This window comes from Delphinapterus leucas, chromosome 19 (assembly GCF_059928025.1).
Source record: "Delphinapterus leucas isolate spDelLeu-1000000601 "Yukka" chromosome 19, BTC_Dleu_Yukka2, whole genome shotgun sequence".
Lineage (NCBI taxonomy): Eukaryota > Metazoa > Chordata > Mammalia > Artiodactyla > Monodontidae > Delphinapterus > Delphinapterus leucas.
The window spans coordinates 29926333-29953540 of NC_143147.1; the positions used below are offsets into that span (position 1 = coordinate 29926333).

The 27208-nt window shown below is 44.4% G+C and overlaps 1 protein-coding gene and 1 non-coding gene across 2 annotated transcripts in view; one reads left to right on the top strand and one right to left on the bottom strand.

Annotated features, from left to right (window-relative positions):
• The window catches only part of LOC149746251 (UMP-CMP kinase 2, mitochondrial-like), a 36861-nt gene extending 11000 nt beyond the window's left edge, over positions 1-25861 (bottom strand). The window contains exons 1-6 of the mRNA XM_089901794.1: positions 25822-25861; positions 23196-24391; positions 21678-21792; positions 20541-20742; positions 13830-14063; positions 10219-10738 (exon numbers count right to left, since the gene is read on the bottom strand). Of these exons, the coding sequence (XP_089757920.1) occupies positions 10621-10738; positions 13830-14063; positions 20541-20742; positions 21678-21792; positions 23196-24391; positions 25822-25861 (1905 nt within the window). The 3' untranslated portion in view covers positions 10219-10620. The remainder of the gene's footprint in view (positions 1-10218; positions 10739-13829; positions 14064-20540; positions 20743-21677; positions 21793-23195; positions 24392-25821) is intronic.
• LOC149746252 (U6 spliceosomal RNA) lies at positions 5801-5907 on the top strand. Its single transcript, XR_016389478.1, has one exon. It is a non-coding gene; the product is annotated as a U6 spliceosomal RNA (small nuclear RNA).
• Positions 25862-27208: the final 1347 nt, after the last annotated feature.

The following is a 27208-nucleotide window of genomic DNA, read 5'->3' on the forward strand; positions in this document are numbered from 1 at the left end:
GTCAGACTATTCAGGGGTAAGGGGAAAACTCCTTATTGAAAGTTCTGACTAGAGAAAATGTTGAAAAATCTTTTATGGCTTCAAAAAGCACTCATTGGTTAATGGCCTCGCTTTGTTGTTTTTTTAAAAAAAAACTTGAGAATAGAAAATTTGGGTGTGTGCGTATGGTTGTTTTTTCAGTTAAAACTCAGAAAATAATCTTTCCTACCTCAAAGATGAGCACAAAATGCATTATGTTTGTAAGAGCTTACAGACCGGGTTCAGCCAGAAGTGAAATATGAGAACTCCATCAAATGCCTTATTATTCTAGAGAAACAGGACACACCCTCAATTATGGCAAAATAAGTACAGCCACTAATGTCATGCATGTTAATAAAAATTTTGGAAACTTCACAGGAAGGTTTATAGTGTGTTTTTAAACCATGGTATTTTGGTGATTGGTCAGTAATTACCAGCTCTTGGACCATGCTGAATCCATTAGCCATACCCTACATAAGCAATGCTTTTTGCATCTAGAGTAATACAAGGAGGGGAGTTGGGATGGGGAGGTTTTAAGAGCAAGTAAACAAGGACACATAAAAGCCCCAGAATATTTCTTAATGCCAGATCTCAAATCATAAACATCAGAGGGAGGAAAATATATGCATACATATACATGTACAAAAACATGTATGTAGGTATGTGTCTATAATATTTATGGCATCAGATATGTTGACCAAATCTATTGCATTATAAAGAGCACTAGAAAAAGAACTGGGCAACATTTCTATTTTTGCATCTGCTACTAGCAAATTCTCCAACCTGCGCGGGGCAGGTCTCTCTCTGGGCCTCATTTTCCAGAACTATTAAAGAAAGAGATGGAGTTCTCTGATCACTAAGGTCTTCTTTTGAAAATGTTTCTGACCCCAGGGCTGTGTTAAGAATTCTTGAAGCAAGAAATTAGCCACTTTTCAATACTTGCTACTTTGACCTAGAAATGTTCCACGGTTTGTCCTTTGTTCTCCCATTAGAGCAGACATTTAAATAAAAATGAAAGGAAAAAAAAAAAAAAAAGAAAGGAACCACCGTTGTTTTTCCAAGCACAGTTTGTGTGTAATGAAGGGAGTGATTATCTCGGCAAAAACAACAGCTCCTCCCTCAATGTTTAAAATTAGCACTTCTCCTCCCTCTAGTGGAAATGCCATGTACTTACTCTAAACGAAATTGATTTGTTTTCATCAAACAAAACAGAGAAAAACTGCTAGCATGACTGAGTCCTAATACGGGATCAAACAAACACAATTTGCTACAGTGTTGTCCCACACAAATGTCTTAAATATTTTACTTGTTTAAAACAATTCAAGATTAACAATGAAAGCCTGCAAAGTAGATTTAGACCCACCCAGGGTCTGCAAATGAAATACACGGGTCCAAATTCGATATTTTGTATTTAATTTATGCCCCCAAGAATGTTAAAATCAGTTCACTTATGAAAATTACTGAGTCAAAGCAGTCACTAAACAGGACAAGTGAAGCAAACCCTAAGACAGGAAAGCTAAAGACAGGGCTTTGGGGCAAGAAATGTCCATTTCAATCCAGTTTACGTGTAGGTACTTATTTTATGTGTCTTCTGATTCCATCTCTGTGAAACCTTTCTTGACTCCCCAGGCAAAGTAAATTGCACCCTGACTTGTCGTAAACACCTCCTCCAGCCACAGAAAGCAAGTCGACAATGGTGTGTGTGCATGTCCACCTCCCCATCTGGACACGGAGCCCCTTACAGGGAGCTTCTCACCCTCCTTGTGTTTCTCTTCCGGTTGGAGAAGAATCGAGTGACACAGCTGGAGAGACTGTGACTTCAAAGGCACTCACATTCAATTGACTCAAAATCACTGTGCTGAAAAGTTATTTTTTCTTTAAGATAAAATCAAATAACACTGGGCTGGCTCCATTCAGCCTGCTAGCCAATCCGACCAGAGCCCTGGTGTGTCCTCTTTCCCAGGTAAGGGTTGTAATAAGATCTACACACCCTAAAGAGTGAACAAGGCAAAGGGCGATCACTAAGGAGGTCGGCTGGATGTCTACAGCAGTAATTCAGAAGATGAGCGCTTCACTCAATGCGATCACACCAATCACGTGTCGCTAATCTTCCACACCAATCATGAGCCACTGCCAAGCATCACCAGAATCTGAGCGGAGCATCCTACCTGGAAGGTGCAAATAAAACAAACAAAGCAACCTAAATGTCCATCGACAGAGGAATGGATAAAGAAGATGTGGTCTATATAGATAATGGAATATTACTCAGCCATAAGAAAGCCATTTGCAGCAACACAGATGCTCCTAGGGATGACCATTACTAAGGAAAGTAAGTCAGAGAAAGACGAATACCATATGATATCACTTATACGCGGAATCTTTAAAACATGATACAATGAACTCATTTACAGAACAGAAATAGACTCAAAGACACTGAAGACAAATTTATGGTTACTGAAGGGGAAGGGGGGAGGGATAAATCAGGAGTTTGGGATTAACAGATACACACTACTATATATAAAATAGATAACCAACAAGGACCTACTGTATAGCACAGGGAACTATACTCAATATCTGTAATAACCTATAGTGGAAAAGAAACTGAAAAAAGAATATATATATACACACACACATATACATATATATGACGGCATCACTTTGCTGTACACCTGAAACACTGTAAATCAACTAAACTTTAGTTTTAAAAATTCCAAAAAAACAAATAAATAAAAATTCACCCTAGGGGAAATGGAGATTTTGCATGAGGAACTTTAAACAAAGCCATCACTAAAGTCTCAGAATAGTAAGTAAAGACACTGCATCCAATAAGAAAGAAAAAATATTATTTTAAAAAGAATATTTAGGGCTTCCCTGGTGGCGCAGTGGTTGGGGGTCTGCCTGCCGATGCAGGGGACACGGGTTCGTGCCCTGGTCTGGGAGGATCCCACATGCCGCAGAGCAGCTGGGCTCGTGAGCCATGGCCACTGAGCCTGCGCTTCCGGAGCCTGTGCTCCGCAACGGGAGAGACCACAACAGTCAGAGGCCCGCGTACTGGAAAAAAAAAAAAAAAAGAATATTTACATAACAAGAGAAAGAAAGGAAGAAAGAAAACATGGGAGAGAGTGGAAGCTTTTAGAACTTAGAAACTTGAGAGCAGAAATGAAAGTCTTCGTAAAAAAGAGTTGAAAAACAAGTTGAAAACACAAAGTTGAAAAAATATTATAAAATGTAGTAAAGGTATAAAAAGGAAATATGTGAGAGAAAAGACAAGAAAATTGGAAAACCAGTCCAATATGTCCAACATCTGAATAGCAGACAATACAGAAAGAGAGAAAAGAAAAAAAGTGAGGAGTGGAATTCATCAAAGAAACAAGCCAAGAAAATTTCCAAGAATTTAACGACTTGAGTTACCAGACCCATCAAGGGCCCAGCGAAAATGGATGAAAACAGACCCACATCAAATTACACTGTTGTGAAATTCAGAACCCGGTGGGCAGATGGAAGATTCTATTTGCTTTCTAAGGGGAAAAAACTGAAGTGTGAGATGGTGAAGTGCGTGTCCCCCAGTTTCCTGTCTCCCGGCTTTAACACAGAGCCACAGCTCAGTGCGGGGGACATGGGGAGCATCCATCTCCTCTGAACTAACCTGGAACAAGGTCAGGTTAAACCAGACTGGGCAGAATGATTAAGCAGAGGAGGTCTTAACATCTACTTTCTTGACTGTTCTCTGTTCCGGGACATTTGAATACGCCCTCAGAGTATGTGGCCCCCGGGGGTGGGTCCAGTGCCCATGAAACTAGAGCTGGACGGGGACTGTGGGTGGGCCTGCATGGAAGGATGACACTCAAGAGATCCCAGCACCAAGGAGACCCAAGCCGAGACCAAGTTCGACAAAACAGCCACAAGAAACAAATTTCAATTGCCTACGTGGGCGGGGCAATCCACATCCAGTTAGAGAGAGGATAATGTGACCATAGACCCACCCTCCGCTCAGCCCCAATGTTGCCTAAATTGACACTTTTGACCCCAGGCAGATGCCATTCTGGGGAGAGGCCAGCATGGCCTTTGAAGACTGAGAAATCTGAGATCCTGATCTCTCTAAAAAAGAGCATGCATCACCTAAAGGGCCTGTTAAAAGATCAAATGATATTAAGGCTTAAACCTGATAGGACTAAATATTTTTGTGTCTACGGAACAGTTAGGCTGCTCATGAGAAAGACCAGATTATTTATAGGCAATATAAAGGGACAGTGTTTCTTCCTAGTTGTAGGTTGCAGCTGTAGGCTAAATGAGTTTCATGAAATTCCTATGCTTTTAAAGTGAGAGAAAGGGAAAAAAAAAAACCTTCCTGGGGGAAAAAAAAAAAAGGCCAACATCGATTTCTCCTCTCCCTGTTCATACTAAGAAAACAAGTATATGAACAAAGCTGCATTTACAGAAGCCTGAAGATTAAACGAGTCTGCTAGTGGATATACGTGCCCATGTGAGGCATAGTTATAGTTTAGTGCCTGACCTCTGCGTTCAAAATTCAAAGAAAAAGAACAGCTTGAATGTGAAACAAACCAAAGACATAAAAGACCCTGTCTCCCAGCATACCTGAAGCCATACTTCTGCTCTACGTGGAGTTTCCATTCTGAATCAGCCAAACTTGTGTTGGTTAAAAGGGTTTTAGCTATATCTTCACTTGTTGCTGAAATTTAAATCACTGGCTATCACTGAGAGAAAAGTATTTTTGACAATTTACACCTTCTCAGGTGCATTCCACTTAGCATTTCATTAAAAGGATTTACCCAAATGTATTTAATCAGTACATATTATACCTAAGCACACATTATGCGTACATGCACACCTCGGAGATATTGCAGACGCAAATGAGTATCACAATAAAGCCAGTCACATAAATTGTTCGGTTTCCCAGTACATATAAAAGTATGTTTACACTATACTGTAGTTTGTTAAGTGTGCAATAGAATTCTGTCTGAAAAAGCAATATACAGACCTTAATTTTAAAGAGCTTTATTGCTAAAAATGCTAACCCTCATCTGAGCCTTCAGTGAGTCTAATTTTTTGCTGGTGGAGGGTCCTACCTCCACGCTGGTGGTGCTGACTGATCAGGGTGGTGTTTGCTGAAGGCTGGGGTGGCTGCAGAAATTTCTTAAAATGAGACAAGAATGAAGTTTGTTGCATGGATTGACTCTTCCTTTCATGAACCATTTCTCTGTAGCATGCAATTCTGTTCAATAGCATTATACCCACAAGAGAACTTCTTTCAAGATTGGAGTCAGTGCTCTCCAACGCTGTCACTGCTTTATCAGCTAAGTCCATGTAATATTCTAAACCCTTTGTTGTAGTTTCAACAGTCTTCACAGCATCTTCACCAGGAGTAGAGTCCATCTCAAAAAAACACTTTCTTTGCCCACCAATAGAAGTAGCTCTTCATCCACTCAAGTTTTACCATGAGATTGCAGTAATTCAGTCCCATCCTCAGGCCCCACTTCTAATTCTAGTTCTCTTGCTGTGTCCACCACATCCTAAGATGCTTCCCCCCTGAAGTTCTAAACCCCTCAAAGACATCCATGCAGATTGGAACCAACTTCTTCCAAACCCCTGTGAATGTGGGTGTTTTGGCCTCTTCCCATTACTCATGAATGTTCTTAATGGCATCTAGAATGGTGAGTTCTTTCCAGGAGGTTTTCAGTTTACTTTGCCCAGATCCATCAGAGAAATCACTGTCTATGGCAGCTATAGCCTTATGAAATGTATTCCTTAAATAATAAGACTTGTGCTCGCTTTGGCGGCACATATACTAAAATTGGAACGATACAGAGAAGATTAGCATGGCCCCTGCGCAAGGATGACTCGCAAATTTGTGAAGCGTTCCATATTTTTGATGTGGCACATATACACAATGGAATATTACTCAGCCATAAAAGAAACGAAATTGAGTTGTTTGTAGTCAGGTCGATGGACCTAGAGTCTGTCATACAGAGTGAAGTAAGTCAGAAAAAGAAAAACAAATATGCTAACACATATATATGGAATCCAAAAAAAAAAAATGGTCATGAAGAACCTAGGGGCAAGACTGGAATAAAGAGGCAAACCTACTAGAGAATGGACTTGAGGATATGGGGAGGGGGAAGGGTAAGCTGGGACAAAGTGAGAGAGTGGCATGGACATATATACACTACCAAACGTAAAATAGATAGCTAGTGGGAAGCAGCCGCATAGCACAGGGAGATCAGCTCAGTGCTTTGTGACCACCTAGAGGGGTGGGATAGGGAGGTTGGGAGGGAGGGAGACACAAGAGGGAAGAGATATGGGGACAGATGTATATGTATAGCTGATTCACTTTGTTGTAAAGCAGAAACTAACACACCATTGTAAAGCAATTATACTCCAATAAAGATGTTAATAAATAAATAAATAATAAGACTTGAAAGTCTCCTTGATCCATGGGCTGCAGAATGGATGTTGTGTTAGCAGGCATGACAACAACATTCGTCTCATTGTACAGCTCCATCAGAGCTCTTTGGATAACCAGATTTACTGTCAATGAGCAGAAATTTTATTTTATTTTTTTTGGACAAGCCACGTGGCTTATGGGATCATAGTTCCCCGACCAGGGACTGAACCTGGGCCCACAGCAGTGAAAGCACCAAGTCTTAACCACTGGACTGCCAGGGAATTCCCAGCAGTAATATTTTGAAAGATTTTTTTTTTTTTCCTGAGTAGTAGATCTCAACAGTAGGCTTAAAAATATTCAGTAAACAGATGATCTGTCATCCAGGCTTTGTTGTTCCATTTACAGAACACAGGCAGAGTAGATTTAGCATAACTCTTAAGGGCCCTGGGATTTTCAGAATGGTAAATAAATATTGGCTTCAACTTCAAGTCACCACCTGCATGAGCCCCTAAAAAGAGTCAGCCTGTCCTTTGGAGTTTTGAAGCCAGGCATTGACTTCTCCTCTCCAGCTATGAAAGTCCCAGATGGCATCTTCTTTCAATAGAAGGCTGTTTCATCTACATTGAAGATCTGTTGTTTCATACAGCCACTGTCATTAATTATCTTAGTTAAACCTTCTGGATAACTTGCTGCAGCTTCTACATCAGCACTTGCTGCTTCACTTTGCACTTTGTTGTTACACAGACATGGCTTCTTTCCTTAAACCTCATGAACCAACCTCTGCTAGCTTCAAAATGTTCTTCTGCAGCTTCCTCGTCTCTCTCAGCCTTCATAGAATTGAAGAGAGTTAGGGCCTTGCTCTGGATTAGGCTTTGGTTCAAGGGAATGTTGTGGCTGGTTTGATCTTCCATCCAGACCGCTCACACTGTCTCCGTAGCAGCAAGACAGCTGTTTTGCTTTCTTCTCCTTCATGTATCCACTGCAGTAGCACTTTTAATTTCCCTCAAGAACTTCTCTTTTTTTGCATTCATAACTTGGCTGTTTGGTACAAGAGGCCTAGTTTTTGACCTATCTTGGCCTTTTGACATGGCTTCCTCACTAAGCTTCATCCTTTCTAAATTTTGATTTAAAGTGAGAGACATGCAACTCTTCCTTTCACTTGAACACTTAGAGGCCATTGCAAGGTTATTAATTGGCCTGATTTCAATAATTTTGTGTCTCAGGCAATAGGGAGGCCCAAGGAAAGGGAGAGAAATGAGGGAAAGGCCAGTGAGTGGAGTAATCACATCAGACACAACATTTACTGATTAAGTTCACTGTCTTATGTGGGTGTGGTTTGTGGCATCCCAAAACAATGACAATAATAACCTCAAAGATCACTGATTACAGATCACCAAAACAAATATAATAATAATGAAACAGTTTGATGGACTGTGAGAATTACCAAAACGTGACACAGAGACACAAAGTGAGCAAATTCTGTGGGAAAAATGGTGCCAATGGATTTGCTCAACGCAGGGTTGCCTCCAACGTTCAATTTGTAAATAAGTGTACTGTGAAGCTCAGGAAGGCAAAGGACAACAAAACAAGGTGGATCTGTCTGCACATTACGAAGGACATTATGCAGATATGATAAAACATTTCTATGTGCATCACTGATCATTTCCTCGGTACATATTCCAAAAAGATACCAGGGTCTAAACATTTTTAAGATGCTTCACAACGGCTTCTAGAAAAGAGAGACATTTCACAGAGAGAAGAGTCAGCAAAAAGGGGGATTCTACTGTAGAAAATGGAACAAACAAAATGAGCAAAAGAAACAGACACCTGCCACTGAAAAGGGGAAGCAAATGGAGAAGGTGGATATTGAGCTTTGTGCACAGAAGCTGTGTCCCCAGGTGGACACGCCCTCTAGGATGGAACTCCAGACACTTCCATACCCATTCCTTATTGACTTTTCCTAAGTGAAGGCCGTCCCCATTCTCCATCTGCATAGTGTCACCCTCATCACTCGGTCCCCAAATGCCTCACCACCATCGCTGAATACCAAGCAGGTTAAAAGGAGAGAGGGACACCCTCCCCCTGACATTCCTGATGTCCCTTCTGCTCACAGGAAGAACCTGTAAGTGGTGCCTTGGCCACTCCAGCTGTAAGGGAGCCTTGGAAATGTACTCATAATTCTTGGCAGCCACGTGTCGGGCTCAAAGTTCTACTGCTGTGGAAAAGATGAAGAATAAATATTTGGGACACTAAAGGTCTATTACAGGAACAGAAACAAACCTGGTAATGAAACAAAGCCAAGCAAATGATGCCTTGTCATTGGTTTCTGGGTAGGAGGCGCTGTCTGTTCCCATACTCAGTAATCTTATACGTATTACAGTGTATAGAGAGCGCAAGTGTATGAAGAATTCTTTCTTATTGGATTAGGGGAGAAAATCCCTTTAATACCTGCAATGAGGAAGGAATTGCACTTTCTTGAAATGCCGTTTAAAACAAAACAAAAATGCCCTCCTCTTCCTCTGAAAGCACTTGGACCACAAATTCACACCTTTTCACTTCTTTAACCCCAAATCCCCTCCTGTACAAAAGCCTCATTGGGGGAGCCCCTTCAGAAAAACCAACACACACTGTGACAACAGCATAGGTTAGAAAATCACAGCAAGTTTATTCATTGGCAAGAGACATAAAGAAAGCATTAAATGTTTGTGTTTCTAGGCTGCCAGCATAAACTTTTCAAAGTGTTTAAAGTGAATAACACCAAGAGCATAATTAGATATCACATCTTAAAGGACCCAAACACAATTTATCAGCTTTAAAAAATATTTTCAACTGAAAGTACATCTTTACATAGGTACATATATTATGTATAAACCACCTATAGTTGTTTTGAAAAATAATATGATAGAGTTAATAGAAACTTTATTATAATTTAAGAGTCCATGTGATAAACCTGTTAATGCCATAAATTTAATTATTTTGGGGAAATGTCTTCTTTAGACATTTCCCTAAAATAATTCACAGATTCAATCTATCTTAGAACTGGAAGGAATTTTAAGTAATCACCTGGTTCAGTCAACTCCTTAAGACAAATGAAGAATCGCTATCACTTTTTAGATCAAATTACATGATGCTAAATGACCCATCCAAGGCCCCGTAACTATTAAGTTTCCTCTTTTCTCAGCTCTTTTTTTTTCCTAGCCAAACAGATCTCAACACTGATTTCACGTGTAACCATAAGACATTCAAGTGCAAGATAAATTCACTGAGAAATCCCATTCCAGGATCCACTGTGCTTACTCAGTAAGATAAATTAAACCTGTCTGATGAAAATACACAACAAGCATTGCATTCAGCTTCTTGTCTTCAATTCTGATTAGTAAAGCACAGCCCCTACACTGAGGACAAACAAGACATAAACAGCAGTATAAGTACGTTGCTGGATTCGCTAAGTTTAATGCATCTACTTCGGTGCAAAACACTCATTCTATCCAAAGCCATGTTTTCAGAGGAAAGAAGAGGAAAGTAACTAAGCAGAATAGAATCCAAGGACTGCTGGTGTATTTGTATTCAGAGCATTGGCCTCTCAGGGGCTGTAAGCCTCAGACACAAGTCAGATGCCTTCTTGGTCAGTGTCCCCCACCCACAAGATGGGTCTGTGGGAGGGTCTTCCGACAGCCAGGACACACAGACACGTTCTTCAGGAGTGGTTGGCTCTAAGAATCGGGGCTGAGCTCACAAAGACGGAGTGTGGCTGGACTGGGAGGAAACCAGCTCCGAGCACATCCCCAAGATCTCACCCGGGAGCCAGCAGTGCAGGTGCAGGAGAGGCTGGAGGAGCTTCTGCTGATCTGGAAGGTCTTCTCGGTTGCTTCTGTCCACCTCACGCTTTCTAGGGGAGACAACCCTTGGAAGGCTTTGGTAGGGGTGTAGTTGAAAATCTGTTCCAAGAAAACGTTTGTTATACTTGGCAGAAAGCGATCACCGTCTCTCACTGGAATGTGCCCAGTCTCAGTCCCGATGGGTCCATCGGGCAGAAGTGAGAACGGTGGTTCAGGTAAAATCGAAATGTCCCATCTTCTGCCACACGACAAGCTCATGCAACTGAAATCTGGGAAAACTGCATAACCAGTCGTGGGCTTAGATGTATCAAACAACATCAAATCTAGTAAAATGTGTCTCCTGGCCCAGAGGAACTACAATTAATTGCAATTATTTTGGATCTCGCTTAACACCATCTGGAGGACCCTTTCTCTTGAAGGGCTGGCATCAACCACGTGGCAGCCAGGGTTCTCCATCTGCTGGTAGGACACTTCTACCCTGGAGACAGGCAGAATGAAAAGAGTTGGCCCATTTGTTAACACGGCTCTTTACGCAAATGTTATTTTCCTACCATAATATAGACAGCTTGAAGCCAGGTCCCCATCTGGTTTATCGCACTTCCGCCACCCAGGCAACTCGCTTTGCATACAGCAGACATCCGATACATTTAGTTTCATAAATGAGAAATTAATAATAATGTTTAATAGCTTGCATTTACTCAAAACCTTTTATCTGCCAAGCATTAGCATCCTGCATGGTCTTCTCGTTTCATATTCAGAGTAACTTCAGGAGGAGAATCAATGTCATCCACCCCCATTTTGCAGAGAAAGGAGCAAAGGCTCAAAGAGATTAACTAAGCTGCCCAATGGCAAATTCCTCCAGAGTCTGCCCCCTGAAGGATTTCACAGAAGCCAGAGGTCCTTGGCATATACATTGTTTTCACTTAGGAGTCTTCTACAATCGCACTAGAATTCTACCTCTCCTTCCAGTCTTAGCTAGCCTTGGTGTGTACAGAATAGCCGGGGCTGATTTGAAACAGGAGGGAAGTGGGCAGGGCACAGCCTTTGAAAGAACGACATAGCCCGAGGACATGACATAAACTGATTAGAACCAAATGGGCCCAAGATGGCAGACAAGTCAAGTTCCACTGGACCTCAGTATACGCTCACTGTGACAAATCAGCAGGCTAAATGACACACCCACAGGCACCATGACAGTTCCAAAGTCTACCATAAGGATCAAAAAGCGGGTGGTGGCCCAGCTCCTGGAAATCCCCGCCCCCTCCTGAAATAGCCGGAATACTCCTCCCGCTCATTAGCCTATGAAATTACCCACCCCTATAAAAACTGACAACCCCATATCCTGGTGCCTTTCTCACCTTCTGAGATGGCCCACAGTTTGACTGTGGAGTGTGTTTCTCACTAAATAAATCCACTTCTTACCTATCACTCTGTCTGTCACTGAATTCTTTCTGTGATGAGACATCAAGAACCTGAGCCTCATTAAGTCCTGAAACCAGGTGTGTGATCTCAGTTGGAGACTGTGGGTTTTGGCCGGGTTCGAGTCCCAGCCTCTTGGGTTCAAATCCCAATCTGAGGTGCATGGTTTCAGATTATATGACCAAAGCTCTAGAGCTTTGCGGTTAAAACAAGCACCCGGACTCAGCCATATAAAAGAATGAAATAATGCCATTTGCAGCGACATGGATGGACCTAGAGATTGTTACACTGAGGGAAGTCAGACAGAGAAAGACAAATACCATATGATATCGCTTCTATGTGGAATCTAAAAAAGAAAATGGTACAAATGAACCTACTTACAAAACAGAAATAGACTCACAGATGTAGAAAAGAAACTTATAGTTACCAGTGGGTAAGGGGTGGGAGGGATAAACTGGGAGATTGGGAGTGACATATACACACTACTATATATAAAACAGATAATTAATAAGAGCCTACTGTATAGCACAGGGAACTCTACTCAATGCTCTATAATGACCTATATGGGAACAGAATCTAAAGAAGAGTGGATATATGTATATGTATAACTGATTCAGTTTGCTGTACAGCAGAAACTAACACAACATTGTAAATCAACTATACTCCAATAAAAATTATTAAAAAAAAAGTCCTCAGAGTAGATGGTGAGAAATGGAATATTTCCCGCCATTATCAGTAAACAAAGGATGTTCCAGTCATCAGCGATTGCAGCCACCAAGGCTGGCGAGCTGGTGAGCCCTGAGGGAACTCAGGAAGGAAAAGAATACCTGCCATCTAGCAGCCATCAGACTGCAGCCACTCCCTAAGGTGAGCCCTGAGGGAACTCAGGATGGGAAAGCACAGGATACTGGCCCCAGATAGCTGAGGTGCTTTCAAAGGAATGATTTCAGTGACCCCAGACTCTTGCATCTTCCCATACACAGAAAAACGCTAAATTCCTTAACTTGACTTATCTGGTTTTCTTTAACAATAATCTTCTGACATTCAGACTACCTGTCCTTTGTTGCAAAACTCTTATGTGTCCTAGCTCTCCTGTCACCTCCTCAGAGCAGTTCTCTCAGGGTTACTTGAGATGCTGCCTCCCGGGCTTGAAGTCCTAAAAATTCCCGCCAAATAAAACATAACTCTCAACTTTTAGGCTGTGAATATTTTTTAGTCGACAATGGTCTGGGGCCATAGCTCTGCCTCACCACCTACCAGCTAGGAGAACATGCCACATTTCTTTCCCACCTGTGCCTCAGTTTCCTCATCTGTGAAGCGATTAGGAAATAATGCCTTCCTTGCAAGTTTGCCGTGAAGTTTAACTGAATTAATACCAACCAGTCAATCCTTTGACATGGTTTCTCTGCACACAGCTGAGTGGTTAATTATTTATGTTATAACAGCATTAAGTTAGGATAACAGTGCTATCAGTGTTTATTTATATAAACAATTCTGTTTTGGCTTTTCAAACCAGTCCTACAGAAGTAATTTAGTCAGCCGTGAAGCAGTAAGATGGTCCGGACACTCCTGCTATTGTGTTCATAGCTTTCTAATGAAAATGAAAGCACTGCCTTAAAATCAGAAAGGTCTTGAATTTAAACCCAGTTCTACTACTCAGTAGATATGCAAGTTGTAGACAAATCACTTAATCTTTGAGCCTCAGTTTTACAAACTGTGAAGTACAGCTAACATTGTCCTTGCAAGGGTTACAGAGCATCAGAAGTAAAATGCCTGACACACAGTGAGCCCCTAACAGGTAAAAGTCACTGTGAGGCCGTCAGACAGTGCTTGTGACCATTCTGTTACGACGACCCAGAAAAGTGTATTGTCTCACTCAGGTTCACGCTGGTGCTGGCACAGCCAGGACTAGAAAGACTAGGAAGGAGGTCTGATCCCCAGTCAGATATCCTGTGGCTATAAAACCACCACGCAGTGGCCCCATGGAACAATCCCATTGAAAGGAGTGAATCTAACTTGGAGGATACTGCCTCTCAGGTTTGGAAAATGGGAACCGTGTCATGTCCTCCACTTTACCAGAGTCAGTGCTGTTTCTGGATCGTCGCCACAGCCAGGGACCCCTGCCCCTCACATGGCATCGGGACACCTACTTTTGACGAAATATGCTGTTGGCCTCCAGTTCAGCCTCCTCCTTGGTCCTTTCCATGCCCCGGCCCTCGATCCTCTGCATCCTCTCCTCGGGACTCATGGTGAGCAACAGGACCAGGTCGGGTTTGAGCAGGTCCCTGGGCCACTGGTATATAGGGTGATGGGCAGGAGGCAGGTGCTGGAGACCCCCACTTACCTCAGTGGCTATGGCGTAGGTGGCCGTGCTGTGCCAGTACCTGAGAAGGAAAGCGGTAGTGAGTTCCCCGTCCACAGAGGAAGTCAAGGGAGCACCTGAAAACCAGCTGCTGAGGACGCTGAAACCAGAGATAGCTCTGCTGAACTTGTCCTAGTACTGTACACATTAAAGAGGTAAAACTAAATCTTATTTTTTAAAGCATTTATAAAATGTAAAAATAAGTTAAAATCAACAACCACAATAAGAATCCAGTGCACACCACCCAGAGCTCCATTTACTCAGTTAAAACTGCATGTATTGTGAGACTACTCTGTTGCCTTGGCCTTGCAGGATGCTTTCTTTTGTGATGGCAGGTTGGCATGGGATGGTAGATTTGTTCGGCAGTCCACTGGTATTTAATGCTGTATCTTGGCCAAACAAAAATCTGCAGGCCCATTCAGTTCCTACAATGTTTTAAAACTGAACTTGCTGGGCTTCCCTGGTGGCGCAGTGGTTGAGAGTCCGCCTGCTGATGCAGGGGACACTGGTTCGTGCCCCGGTCCGGGAAGATCCCACATGCCACGGAGCGGCTGGGCCCGTGAGCCATGGCCGCTGAGCCTGCACGTCCGGAGCCTGTGCTCCGCAACGGGAGAGGCCACAACAGTGAGAGGCCTGCGTAACACACACACACACAAAATAAAAAACTGAACTTGCTGACAAGACATGGAAACAACCTAAACGTCCAACAACAGAGGAATGGATAAAGAAGATGTGGTACATATATACAATGGAATGCTACTCAGCCATAAAAAAGAATGAAATAATGCCATTTGCAGCTACATGGATGCAACTAGAGATTATCATACTAAGTGAAGTAAGTCAGAAAGAGAAAGAAAAATACCATATGATATCACTTATACGTGGAATCTAAAATATGACACAAATGAACCTGTCTATGAAACAGAAACAGACTCACAGACACAGAGAACTGACTAGTGGTTGCCAAGGGGGTGGAGTTGGGGAGGGATGGAGTGGGAGTTGGGGATTAGCAGATGCAAACTATTATATATAGGGTGGATAAACAACAAGATACTACTGTAGAGCAAGGGAATTATATTCAATATCCTGTGATAAACCATCATGGAAAAGAATATTAAAAAAAGAATGTAAATATATATATATGTATAACTGCGTCACTTTGCTGTATGGCAAAAATTAACACAACCTTGTAAATTGACTTCAATTTTAAAAATAAATAAATGAAAAATAAAAGAAATTGGACTTGCTGATGAAATCTGCATTCTAGGAACCCTGGATAGGAGGCCTTTGTCTTTCCCAGCTCTCCAGTCATCCAGCTGCAACTGTATGGATCAGAAAGAGAAATAAACCCAGATAAAATCTCTGAAACTCTGTGAATGTCCTCCCTGAGTGACAGCGGTCACTCTTGACCGGCTGATCTTAAAAAATGCTTTGAAGAGAGGAAAAGAAAATCGCAACCATCAAAGAAAATCAAATCAGCCCACTCTTTCAAAAAGCCCAATGGGGCTTCGCTGGTGGCGCAGTGGTTGAGAGTCCGCCTGCTAATGCAGAGGACACGGGTTCGTGCCCTGGTCCGGGAAGATCCCACATGCTGCGGAGCGGCTGGGCCCGTGAGCCATGGCCACTGAGCCTGTGCTCCGCAACGGGAAGGGCCACAACAGTGAGAGGTCCGCACACGGCAAAAAAAAAAAAAAAAAAAGCCCAATGGCTTTCTACCACCTGCCAGAAAACATTCAGCCTCCATCTAAGACACAAGCCTCTTCCCAGTGTGGACCCAGGCACGCTCTTCCATGGGGGTCTGTCTTCACACTTTTCCTCCGGCTGGAATGAAGGTCTCAGGCAGCAAAGTGCCTCCTCTTCCTTCGGCAGGCCATGCAGAGGGAGACCCCAGCAGGATTCACTGTTTCCTCCTCTGGGCTCTCAATGCCCTTCATACTCAGCTCTACTGAAGGACTTATTCTAAATTAGAGCCAGTTGTGTACAAGTTTCTCTCTTTCATCTCCTCCATTAGATAATTCATTTTTCAGTCATCTCCGTATTCCAAAATCTGAAACCAGCATCTGGCACACAATAGGTGTGCAACTAATAATGTTTTTTGGATGTAGGAATAAATGAATTAGAATTATTTTATTGATTGGCATAGTTTATTACACTCTTGCCCTGTTCATGTCATATTCCAATTTTAAGTGACGAAATGCAAAACTCCAAATCCAGTATCAAAGCACTAACACCTACAAAAACATTTATGAAACAATTATAAACATCCCAATGTCGAGAGGCACCCATGGCCCCATCCTTGTCTGTATTTTCAATTTACTGCCTGTACTGTTTTAAAATCCTAAATTCTTAATCACTTTAGATTTGAGCTGCTTTTCACAGTGAAAAGGACATACCGGTCCTTTATCTACAAAATAAATGCAGAGTGTTATCCAAGCTGTGTATTGTTTTACTCTCTGCCACCTACTTGCTTTGTGTACATTGGTTAAGTCTCAAATTCCTCTTCTGGAAAATGAAAATCATGAAAGCTTTGTTTTCCTCCCATAGTTTTTACAAAAATAGTCAAGTGCTTTTTAAAAATGTATCACACTTGAATTGGGAGATTAGGATTGACATACATACACTAATATGTATAAAATGGATAACTAATAAGAACCTGCTGTATAAAAAAATAAATAAAATAAAATTCAAAAAAGAAATGTATCACACTGTCATTATAAGGCAATATTTAATTCTTATTGGACACTAAAGCTGCAAGATTTCAAATTATGATAATACAATACAGAGAATACTGAAAAGAACAAAGGTAAAAAATTAATTTGGGGGCTGATCAATTCTAATATCATTCATTCTTCAAAGCCCTTTTCCACCTCCAAAAGCGTGGCCAGTGTAGCTGCTAGCGCCTTGAATTCTGCCTGGGGCCATTCCTATGTATCACTTACCAGACTTTTAATCACTCACAAACTTGTACTTTCACCTTCTCAACCAGATACATCTTGTCTCCCAAGCTGAATAAACCCAAGCAGGTCCAGGTTTTCTTCTTCTTGGCAACAAAACTACAATTTACACTGCATTTTGCACATGCTCCGTGTTCACTGAATTAAATACTTAGCTATGAATACAGAGGCTGATATCATCTAAATGTAAAAAGCCTTCTTTATTGTAGAAAAACCATCAGCAAGAATAGATTTTTTAAAGGTAATGAGGGTGATTAAGTTGCCAACCTTAACCGCAGTCACCATCAAAAATTACTCCATCTCCCTTCTTTTTTCAGCTAGATGATGGTGTTGTCTAAAATGGATTTCCTTAAAATCTTTAAACATGAACAAAACCCATCCAGACAACAAATAACTGCTTTTTTCTTCTCATCTGACAAGGTGATCTAGCATTATCTCTTTAAAGAAAAAAAATTGCAGACAATTCACAGACATAAAGAAGAAAAATCAGGGAAGAGTGGGAGCCCTGTTCTGCAAGCCAGAGTTCTCTCACTGACAACACTGCTGCTCATTTTAAATAATCATACCCTCTGGCCATCAATTTCAGACTCATTATTTAGTATTCTCCATTCCTGCCATAGGGAAACCACATTAGCTCAAATCAAATGCAATTTGTTGACACATTATACATCACTTATAAAATAATGCTTTATATTTTTATAGCAATGTGCTATTTTCAAAGCACGTCCACCTTCATCAACTCATTGGATATTCACCACAAGTCTTTTAATTTTTATTCTGTATTGGAGTATAGTTGATGAATAACGTTGTGTTAGTTTCAGGTGTACAGCATGGTGATTCAGTTATACATATACATGTATCTGTTCTTTTTTCAAATTCTGGTCAGCAGGGAAGGGATAAAGAATATCATCTTTGAAGAGATTAGGAAACAGGATGCAGAGAATAAGTGTCTACCTACATGCAGAAACCCGTGCTGCTCCAGGATTTTTGGAAATCCTAGGAAGTAATGTGCCTTATGAAGTCACACTTTATTAGGAAAAGCCTAGTCTATCTCCTTGAAATAAAGAGAGACTAACAAATAAATAAATAAATATATATATATCTATATCAATATGGTAAATCCAAGGACTTTAACAATAGGGTGGATCCCACAGGTGAAGAAGTCCCACAAAGGAAAGCAATGTCTTACCCTTGTCTAGGATTCCTTGTAACTTGCCAACTTTGAAATCACTATCTTGCCATCCCCAAAGTTAAGAGTACCCACTGGCATTATAGCTTAGATGACAGCAAAGGCCTTCTAACTACTTTGTACGGTTTTCATCTTCCCCACCACCACTCACCACCACACACTTTTTCTTAGGTCCAGTCACCTTTCCCCAGGCTTCCCACGCCTCAGACCACTCTGCTTCTTCGTCCCATAAATATCAAGCCCCTTGCTTTGGGGAAGGCAGATTTGAGATGTGCTCTGCCGTCTCCTTGCTTGCGGCCTTATGAATGAACCCTTTCTCTGCTGCCAACAAGAGTCTCAGTGTTTGGCTTGGGGAACATCGAACCTGGTTTGGTAACACACGTGGGCACCAAAGTTGTGTAAAAGAATGGTCATGGCAACAGGGACGATTCTCACAGGTGGCGTGAAGGAAGGCAGATGCAAACAGCAGTCAATGTCTATCTGCTTGTAGAGAGTTCAAGAACACGCAGAACTAACCTACGGTGACGGAGTCAGGGTCATGGTTCCCACGGGCGGGAGGGTGGGTCGTGACTGGGAGGGAAGGAACTTACAGGGTGGAGTAAGGTTCTAAGTCACGACCTGGGTGCAGGATGTACTTGAACATGTTCACTTTTTTAAATTCCTTGAGATTTCCATTTATAATTAGTGCTCTTCCCTGAACACTTGTCAGGCTTCAGTGCAACTGCTCATCTTTCCAAAAATAAGTCAAATTGCAGCAAGAACAAGATGTACACTGGAGTCATGTTAAGGACGAATTCACCTGCAACTGAAGCCCTTTGGTACTCCCCACCAACTGCATTTCTCTCTTTTTCCCAAGGGACAGCACTCTCCTAAATTTGGTGTTCAACATCCTTCCATCCCTTTTTTGGTATTATGTTTTATATTATTTTGCATGTGTTCTACTGAATATCTTTCTGCAAGTTGATTTCTTTCATTTGAAATTATAGTTTTGTAACTTAGGCACATTGATGCATCCTACGAGCGCATATGGCTGTTCGGTGCTCCATTTTATAAGTATATGCCAGTATTAATTTACCCTTTCTTCTGCTGATGCCTTTGGTTTTTCAATATTATGAACAAAGCTGAAACAAACTGTATTTCTTCAGGAAGTGGAAGCAATCTTCTCAAATTGCTCCCCAAGTCACCCTACAGGTGCCCACTACCACCAGCACCATGTGAGTTTCCATCAACCCACATCATCTCCAACTCTGGGCTATCAGACTTTTCTAATGAGTTCTCACCAACCTGATGAGAGTAAAACGGGCTCTCATCGTCGTTTGAATTTCCATTCCTAGTAGGACTTGCCTGCCGTTCCCTTTGTCCATTTTTGTAGCACTTTTAAGCTACTTCTTACATATGAAATTTCAAAATATAACTCAGTTTCTGTCACTCTATTATCTGAAACCTCCCAAAGGCCCCCCTCTGCACTCAGAACAAATTCCACACTCTTTTATCACAGCCACAGACCCTGCTGACCTGTCTCTGCCTTTTTATCCATCCAGAAAGCAGCCCCTCGTCCACATGTTTTCCTCACGATGGCCTGTTTCTAGCCCTGGAATGTGTTCGCATTTTCCCGTCTCTACACTTTGCTTTTGCTGACCCCTCTCCCACAAAGCTTTTACTCCAGGATTTTCAGGTGTGTCTCTCTTTGGTCATTCAGAGCTCAGACCACTGGTACCCCCTCACGCAGGCCTTCCTAAGTCACATCTAGTGGGGGGTTAGCCATCCTCCACCACACGACCTTGATCTCTCCTCTTTATAGTATGTATCACTCTCTGATATTACCTTATGTATCTATATGCTTGATTATTACCTTCTCCTTCAACAGAATGTTTGCTCCATGAAAGCAGGGCACTGCCTAGCTCATTTACCACCGAATCCTCGAAATTGAGAACTGTCTTTGGCAAATGGTAGATTTCCAATATATGTTTGTTGAATAAGCCAATAAACAAATGAACCACTGAAAGCTTGATTTGTGAAGCAGAGGCTTTTGTTAATATCCCCCATATGCTATTTCTAGCTCTGTCACTTTGGCAAGTTACTTAACTTTTCTAAGACCTGTGTTTCTCATCAGTAATTTTAGTATCTATGTAGTAGTTGTTCCAGATGTTAGTATAGTATGTATAATGTCTTTAGCAAAATGCCAGCCAATGGTGTAAGTGATTAATAAATCACAGACATTATTCCTGTTATTATCATAATACACTTTGTCTTAAACACTATTGTGTACTTGCATGTATATGTACACACACACACACATACACACTACTTATATGTTAGGAAGAAAATGCCGAATTCAACGCATCTTTATACCCACCTGTCTACAATCACAGGCGATTTGGTAGATTCTTTAGCTATTTCAGAAGCCACGATATAGTTGCCCAAAGAGTAAAAAGCTCTTCTAATGATAGTTGGTTCATCATCAAAGATTTTCCTCCACTGGCTGATGCAAGAGGGTGCTGACTTCAACAGAACAGCCTTGAGTGAATCTGAAACTGACTGGGTCACAGTGGTTTTACCTGCAGGTCGGATACAAAATGCAGCACATCTTAACCACAGCCACGGTATCACTCCCAAAAGTTAACATTGATGTCAGAGCAAAGACATTCTTTCCACCTGTTACCACAAGGAGTTCATTAAATAATACAATTCTTTACAAAAAGTTGCCAACCCTTGGGAATTCAGGATTCCTGTTTGGTGTGAGAATGCTTGAAAGTAAAAAACAAATGGTCATCTCGTTTACAAACTAATAATAAACTCTGCTATCAGCTTCCAGGAACTCACTCCTCCCATCACGCCTCACCTGACTCAGGAAGGAGACTCACAGGGAATCCCGTGACCCTGTGGTTCTCCCAGATCCACCCTGTCCTTGGGTATTCCCTGTGGCCCTTGGAGCCACCCTTTTCCTGCTGTCGTGTGTTGGACTAAGTGTGGGCACGTCCACTGTATCCTGACGCCTATTTGGCAGCTCCAAAGGCTTCTGCCCTCCACTCCCTAGCTCTTCCACACTTTGTTTCCACAGGGGCCTCTGAACTGCCAGCAGTTCCTGGACACACCAGGCCGGTTCGGGTCCCCAGCTTCACCCTGCTGTTTCTTCTGTCTGGAGGCTCTCTCCCGCCTTCCTCACCCGACCAACTCCTGTCCTACTGAAAGCCCAGTCCAGGATCCATCCCTCCAAGGTCTCCTGGACCTTGACCGCCCCTCATCTCCCACACCGAGGCTGTACCCAGTGCCCTCCCATGTTCACCGGAGCACCTGAGGCTCCTCCCACCTTACGGGGATGGATAACGGAAGTTATCCATCTTTGTGTCCCAGGCCAGCCTTGCTCCATGCCTGGCACACGACAGAGGCTCACAGGAGGCTTATGAATTGAACCCTGTATAAAGTTTTGTGTGTCAAGAATTGTCTATTCCTACAACTCACTGCCTGTAACTAGAAGGTAATATTCTCTTACCTGTGGCATCCAGGCCTTCAATGACAATAACGGGGAACTTTCCCTTCTGGACCTGCTCTGGGCACTGGTCTACCAGGTCCAGCACAGCCCGGGCTTCAGGAATGAAGGATGTACACTGTAAAAGAATGTCCGTGCATCAGCAGCAAAGCGACGGGGCCCTGGCAGAAGCTACATCTAATTGCTGAGAAGAAGACCGCACAATGCTAATAAGGCATAAACTATGTTTGGCACCATGACAAAATGTGAAGTATTTTGAACCTGAGCAAGGGCTGCCTTGCTTTATTTTGTCCCGCGTAGCTGAGGCTCAAAAAGGCCGTAACTGTCGGGACCACCCAGCCTGCAACTCTCATTGACCAGCTTCCCTCAGAGGAGGAAGGGCAGAAAAGATGTATAATTGCAAAGCAGTGTCACGTAGCGACAGTGGAACCATGGGCCCTGTGTGTCACAAATGTGGGAAATCAGCCACACTGTAGGCTCCAAAGAAAGCAGTCAGCATCCCGTCCTTTGCTAAGCTCTTGGGGGCTCAGAAGAGTGCCAAGCACTGCAATCAACAAGCGGGTAGGGCGGCGTCTCCGGGAGATTCCAGGTTTTGAACTGTGCATGACCTCACGTGTACTCACAGCACCTCTACAGAGAGGCCCAGACATGTATTTTCTTCTTACGTGCTTACTCTGAGCCAGGCAACAGTCTAAGTGCTTTCACAGTATTAACCTGGCCACTGTTGAAGAGAACCCTTTGAGTGTGCTACCGTTATTAACCCCATCTCCGGATCAGGGAAACCAAGGCAAAGAAGCATGTTTAATAAACTTACTGAAAGTAACACAGGTAATACATGCCAGAGTTTGGATTCAGACCCAGGTCTTGCAATCTTAACCACTCGGGACTACTATCCCAAGGCCCATACAAGGTATCTAAGACCCATAGTGCAGCCTAGGGACCTGCCCAGGCTGTGCTCAGGCAGAATCTTAGCTGTCCCGCACCGAGCACCTCTTGTGGGTCAGATGCTTCCCTGTCCTAACACTGCAAGGCAGGTATTTTACAGATGAAAAGGCACAAAGCAACACGGAGTAGCCGAGTGTCTGGGTGGCAGCCAGTAAGCAAGCAGGCACCGCTTAATCTAAGTTTCTTAAAACCCCAAGCTCATGCCCTTTCTCTACACCCCGACCTCCCGGAACAGGGTCCTCACTTCCAAGATGGCATTGCTTTCCCTGTACCCAGCGGCACACCCCCACCCCCACCTCGGGCACCGCCAGCGCGGGAGCCGCACCGCTCCTGTTGGGATGTCAGTTTCCCCCATGGGGTTGGGGGTCCCTGGCGAGCAAGAATCTGGAAAGAGCCACGGTGTCTAAACAGAGGCTGGCCCACCGGCGACCTTCACCACCAGATTTGCGCTCGGGAGTAAAGCAACTCCCTGGCAAAGGGAGGTCTGGACAGGCCAGCCCCGCGGAGAGCGCACGGTGTCCACTTCCCTGGCCTGGGGGATCCACCCTGAGCGCTGGGAAGAGATCCAACTCTTACCGCCTCCAGAACGGCGCGGGCGGCCTCCCGGCGGGGGAAGACCCCGGAGCTAGGCAGGTCCCGCACCACCGGGTGCAGCACGGGCTCCGGCACGGGCACGACGCGCTCGCGGGCCAGCTGCCGCCACCCCAGGCCGTCCTGCCGTTCCCACGGGAGCTGCCACAGCCGGCAGAGCGGGTCGCCGGAGAACTCGGCCAGGCGCGGGCGCGGAGCCTCCGGGCAAGCATCCAGCAGTGCCAGCAGAGCGCTCCGGGTGTCGGCGCTGTCGCGGGGGTCGCAGAGAAGGAAGCCGTGCTGCAGGCCCCGCTGCCCGGGCGGTATCACAGCAGGCGGCGCAGCTGGCACCGCCGGAAGGGGCCGCGCCGCAGCTGGTGCAGCAAGCGCTGGTGCAGCAAGCGCTGGTGCAGCCGGGCCGCGCGCACCCGGGCCGCGCAGCCCGCGCTCCCGGCCACCGGCACGCTCAGAGAATAGCTGCGGCCCGGGGGGCCCAGGAGCGCGGCCACGCCGGGGTCGGGGCGCGCGCCCGGGGCCTCGTCTCCCACTGCGAAGTGAGCCAGGGTGCAGCCGGGCAGCTCCAGCGCGAAGCAGCGCGGCGGCGCCATGGCCCGACCGCAGGCCCCGCGCCGCAGCCCCGAGAGACGCGCGAGCAGCAGTGGGGCGCGCGGGCGGCGGCCAAAGACCATGGGCGCCTCCCGGTCCCGCCACGCGCGTGGAAAACGAAACCCGGGACTCGGCGGGCGGCGCCGCGGGGAAAAGCGACAGCGAAGCGGCAGCGTTGGCGGCGGCGGCTGGGGCGGCGGCGGGAAGCGGGCGGGGCCCTGGATGGGGCGCCCTCCCCGGCCTCCGCTTCCGCCTCCGCCTAGCCGCGAGGTCGCGCCGGGAGCAGGCAGCCGCCGGGAGGAGATTCCAGCAGGGGCCGGGCCGCAGCCTGCCGCCGATGGGGACCCGCGCTGCGATCGATGGGGAGCGGGCAGGGGGTGCCAGGCCCCGTTTGAATAATTCCTGGGAGTGTGTGTGTGTGTGTGTGTGTGTGTGTGTCTGTCTCACCTGCGCCACCACGCTCACCGGCTCTTGCTCGCTCTCTGGTACCGCCGACGCCTCACCTGGGCTCGCCTTGCGGGCCTCGCAGACGCGGCCGCTCGCGACCCCAGCCCTGCGCCCCGAGCGCTCTCCCCGCCCGCGCCTGGACTCCAGGCCTGGGAGCCGCTGGAGCGTTTTCACCCCGCTTTGTACACGCTTTCCCCTCTTTTGGAATTCACCCCTCCTTTTGCTGACTCTCAAACTGAGAAGTGTCCCCAGACTGGCACCTCTAAGTTGACTTACGCCAAATTAAAGTCGTGCACGCAGGTCCAATGAGACAGCAGCTTGATGGCCTGGAAGCGCCTTATCAGCCAGCAGCCGGCGTCAGATGTATTGCTGCCTTTGTATAGTAAAGCAGCATTGACAAGATTATTTGGGTGTTTTGTTTTTACTCATTGACTGATATCTTTGAAAATGATTGTCCAGCAGACCCAAAAGTTAGAATTGAAACAAAGATGGAAAACATTAGATAAACTGAAAGCATATAGTTATGATTTCATCAAATGTGCATTTAGCGTGGGATTAAGCTTAATTCTGAAAGGAAAACCCTTTATGATAGACATGAACTATTACAGATATGTGGTTGAAGTATGGTTAATAGGCAAGGAATAATTCTGAGATTAAGATGTCTTCAGCTCTTTGAGAACAGGATCATTTTTATACTCTGTGAGCAATTTGACTTTTGGACATTTAGGGAGCAGAGATTTTGTCACCTGTGTGGAACATAAGAAAATAGGAAAAGAACAAAGTCCTTTTTGTTCCTTAGGACAGGATTGCATCCTCCCGTGAGCCTTTCTTGACTTTTTTTCCATGACCCCCCCCCCAATCATATCTGCTCTTAATTTAAGTTTTCCTCTCCATTTTCACTCACCCTCCTCCCTACCAGAAGACTGTGAAATTAGTGACACTGCAGGATCTGGTCTCGCTCAATGTTAACTGGGAGTCGAAGATTGAAGATACAATGTCTTCATTCATGAAGTGAAAAAAATCTCTGTTATATTTTTGAGCTCCAACTTCAAATTCCCAGGACAGAGAATCTGATGGACCCAGCTTGGGTGCATGTTTAGATTGAATAAACTTGCCTGTAGTAACCTATCCAGTGGGTGTGGAAGAAAGAAGCTGGGCCTGGAAAGACACTTGAAAGAGGTCCTTGAATGAATGAACAGCACGACTTTATTCATTTAAAAAGCCAGAGTCTTCAACACTAACAACGTCAACCAGGAAAACATGAAAGATTCTAGTCATTCTGCTCCTAGGGAAAAAAAAGCAGAAAGGGAGAATTAACTAATATAAATGTTGTAATTAATAAACAATAAAATGAGAAAATAACATTTATTTTGAAAAAGAGATTGGTTTTTTGGGATCCCTTCCAGGCCAGGCTCTGGCCTCCAGAGACCAGCTGGCACCGCATAAAACCGCTCTGGGGGCCAGACCCCTGGCTTGTGGGCTTCTGATTTGAAGGGTACACTATCTTTTCTCACTAAGAAATATAGTTTATACAGCTCCCTGTGAGAAGAGAGCTAACACAGCAGGTGCAGATACTTACTCCTGGCATCTCTACTGGGGAGCCTGGAGCCATGATTCATCGTGGCCAAATCCTAGAAATATGCCCTCAAAAGCTTCTTTATATCAGTCATTGATGGTTCTGTGTTTGCACCAGGAACAATGGACACGCCACAGCAACTTGTCAGGGTTGCTTCGCACAGACATCAAGATTGGTGATGGGCACCTCATTCACAGATGGGGTCCTGAGATTAGGTGACCAAGACTGGTCACAGCAGGATGTGCCTACGTGTCCAGCCCACCACGTAATGGCAAACCTGAGACCCAAGCGGGCTTTCCTGACCAGCCATCTCACTCCTGTACCCAGGGTGGGAGTGCTTCTAGAAAGAAAGCACATCTATCTATGCAGCCTAGGTGGTGAAGGACTCAGAAGCTGTGCCCGTCTCTCCAGACTCCTCTGATGTTCATCTTTTTCCTGTTATTCTTGCTCTGCATCTCTTCCCTGGAATAAAGCCCACCTGTGAGTGTGACCTGTTCCTGTCCCAGGAGTCCTTATAGCCGATTAGCAAACACGTGGGTGGTCTTAAGGCTCCTAAAACACAACCCAATACACACACACACACACACACACACACACACACACACACACGGAAATTAAATTAGAAGTTCAAGGAACTCTTACTTTGAAGTGCTTTGATATTCCATTGTATTTATTTAAATACACACACTCACACACATAATTACAACTCTGTAAATTAGTGAAATGGCACTCATTGGATGAATTAAATTACAACCAGTAAATGAGTGAACAGGAAAGACAAAGAGTTAAAGAAGACATTTGCAAAACATATAACTAAGAAAGTACATCTATACAATGAATTCTTATAAATCAATCATAAAAATGCAGAAAATCCAATACAAAAAGGGGCAAGGGATGTGAATAGGCACATCACAAACGAGAATATCCAAATAGCTAATAAATATATTAAAAAGATGCTTAACATCTTTAGTCATCAGGAAACTGGAAAGTAAAGCCACAAGACACCACTCCACAGCCACTGAGATGGCTAAAGTTAAACCAGATAAAGCAAACATCTCACAGTGACAGCACCAAGTGAGAAGAAAGATGTGGAGCAATACTTACATTACTCTGGTCGGAGTGTACATCGGGCCAGCACTCTGGAAAACTCTATGGAACTATGTACTAAAGGGGAGTATATATGTATATATATATTTTTTTCTTTTTTTCGATATGCGGGCCTCTCACTGTTGTGGCCTCTCCCGTAGCGGAGCACAGGCTCCGGACGCGCAGGCTCAGCGGCCATGGCTCACAGGCCCAGCCGCTCCGCGGCATGTAGGATATTCCCGGACCGGGGCCGAACCCCTGTCCCCTGCATCGGCAGGCAGACTCTCAACCGCTGCGCCACCAG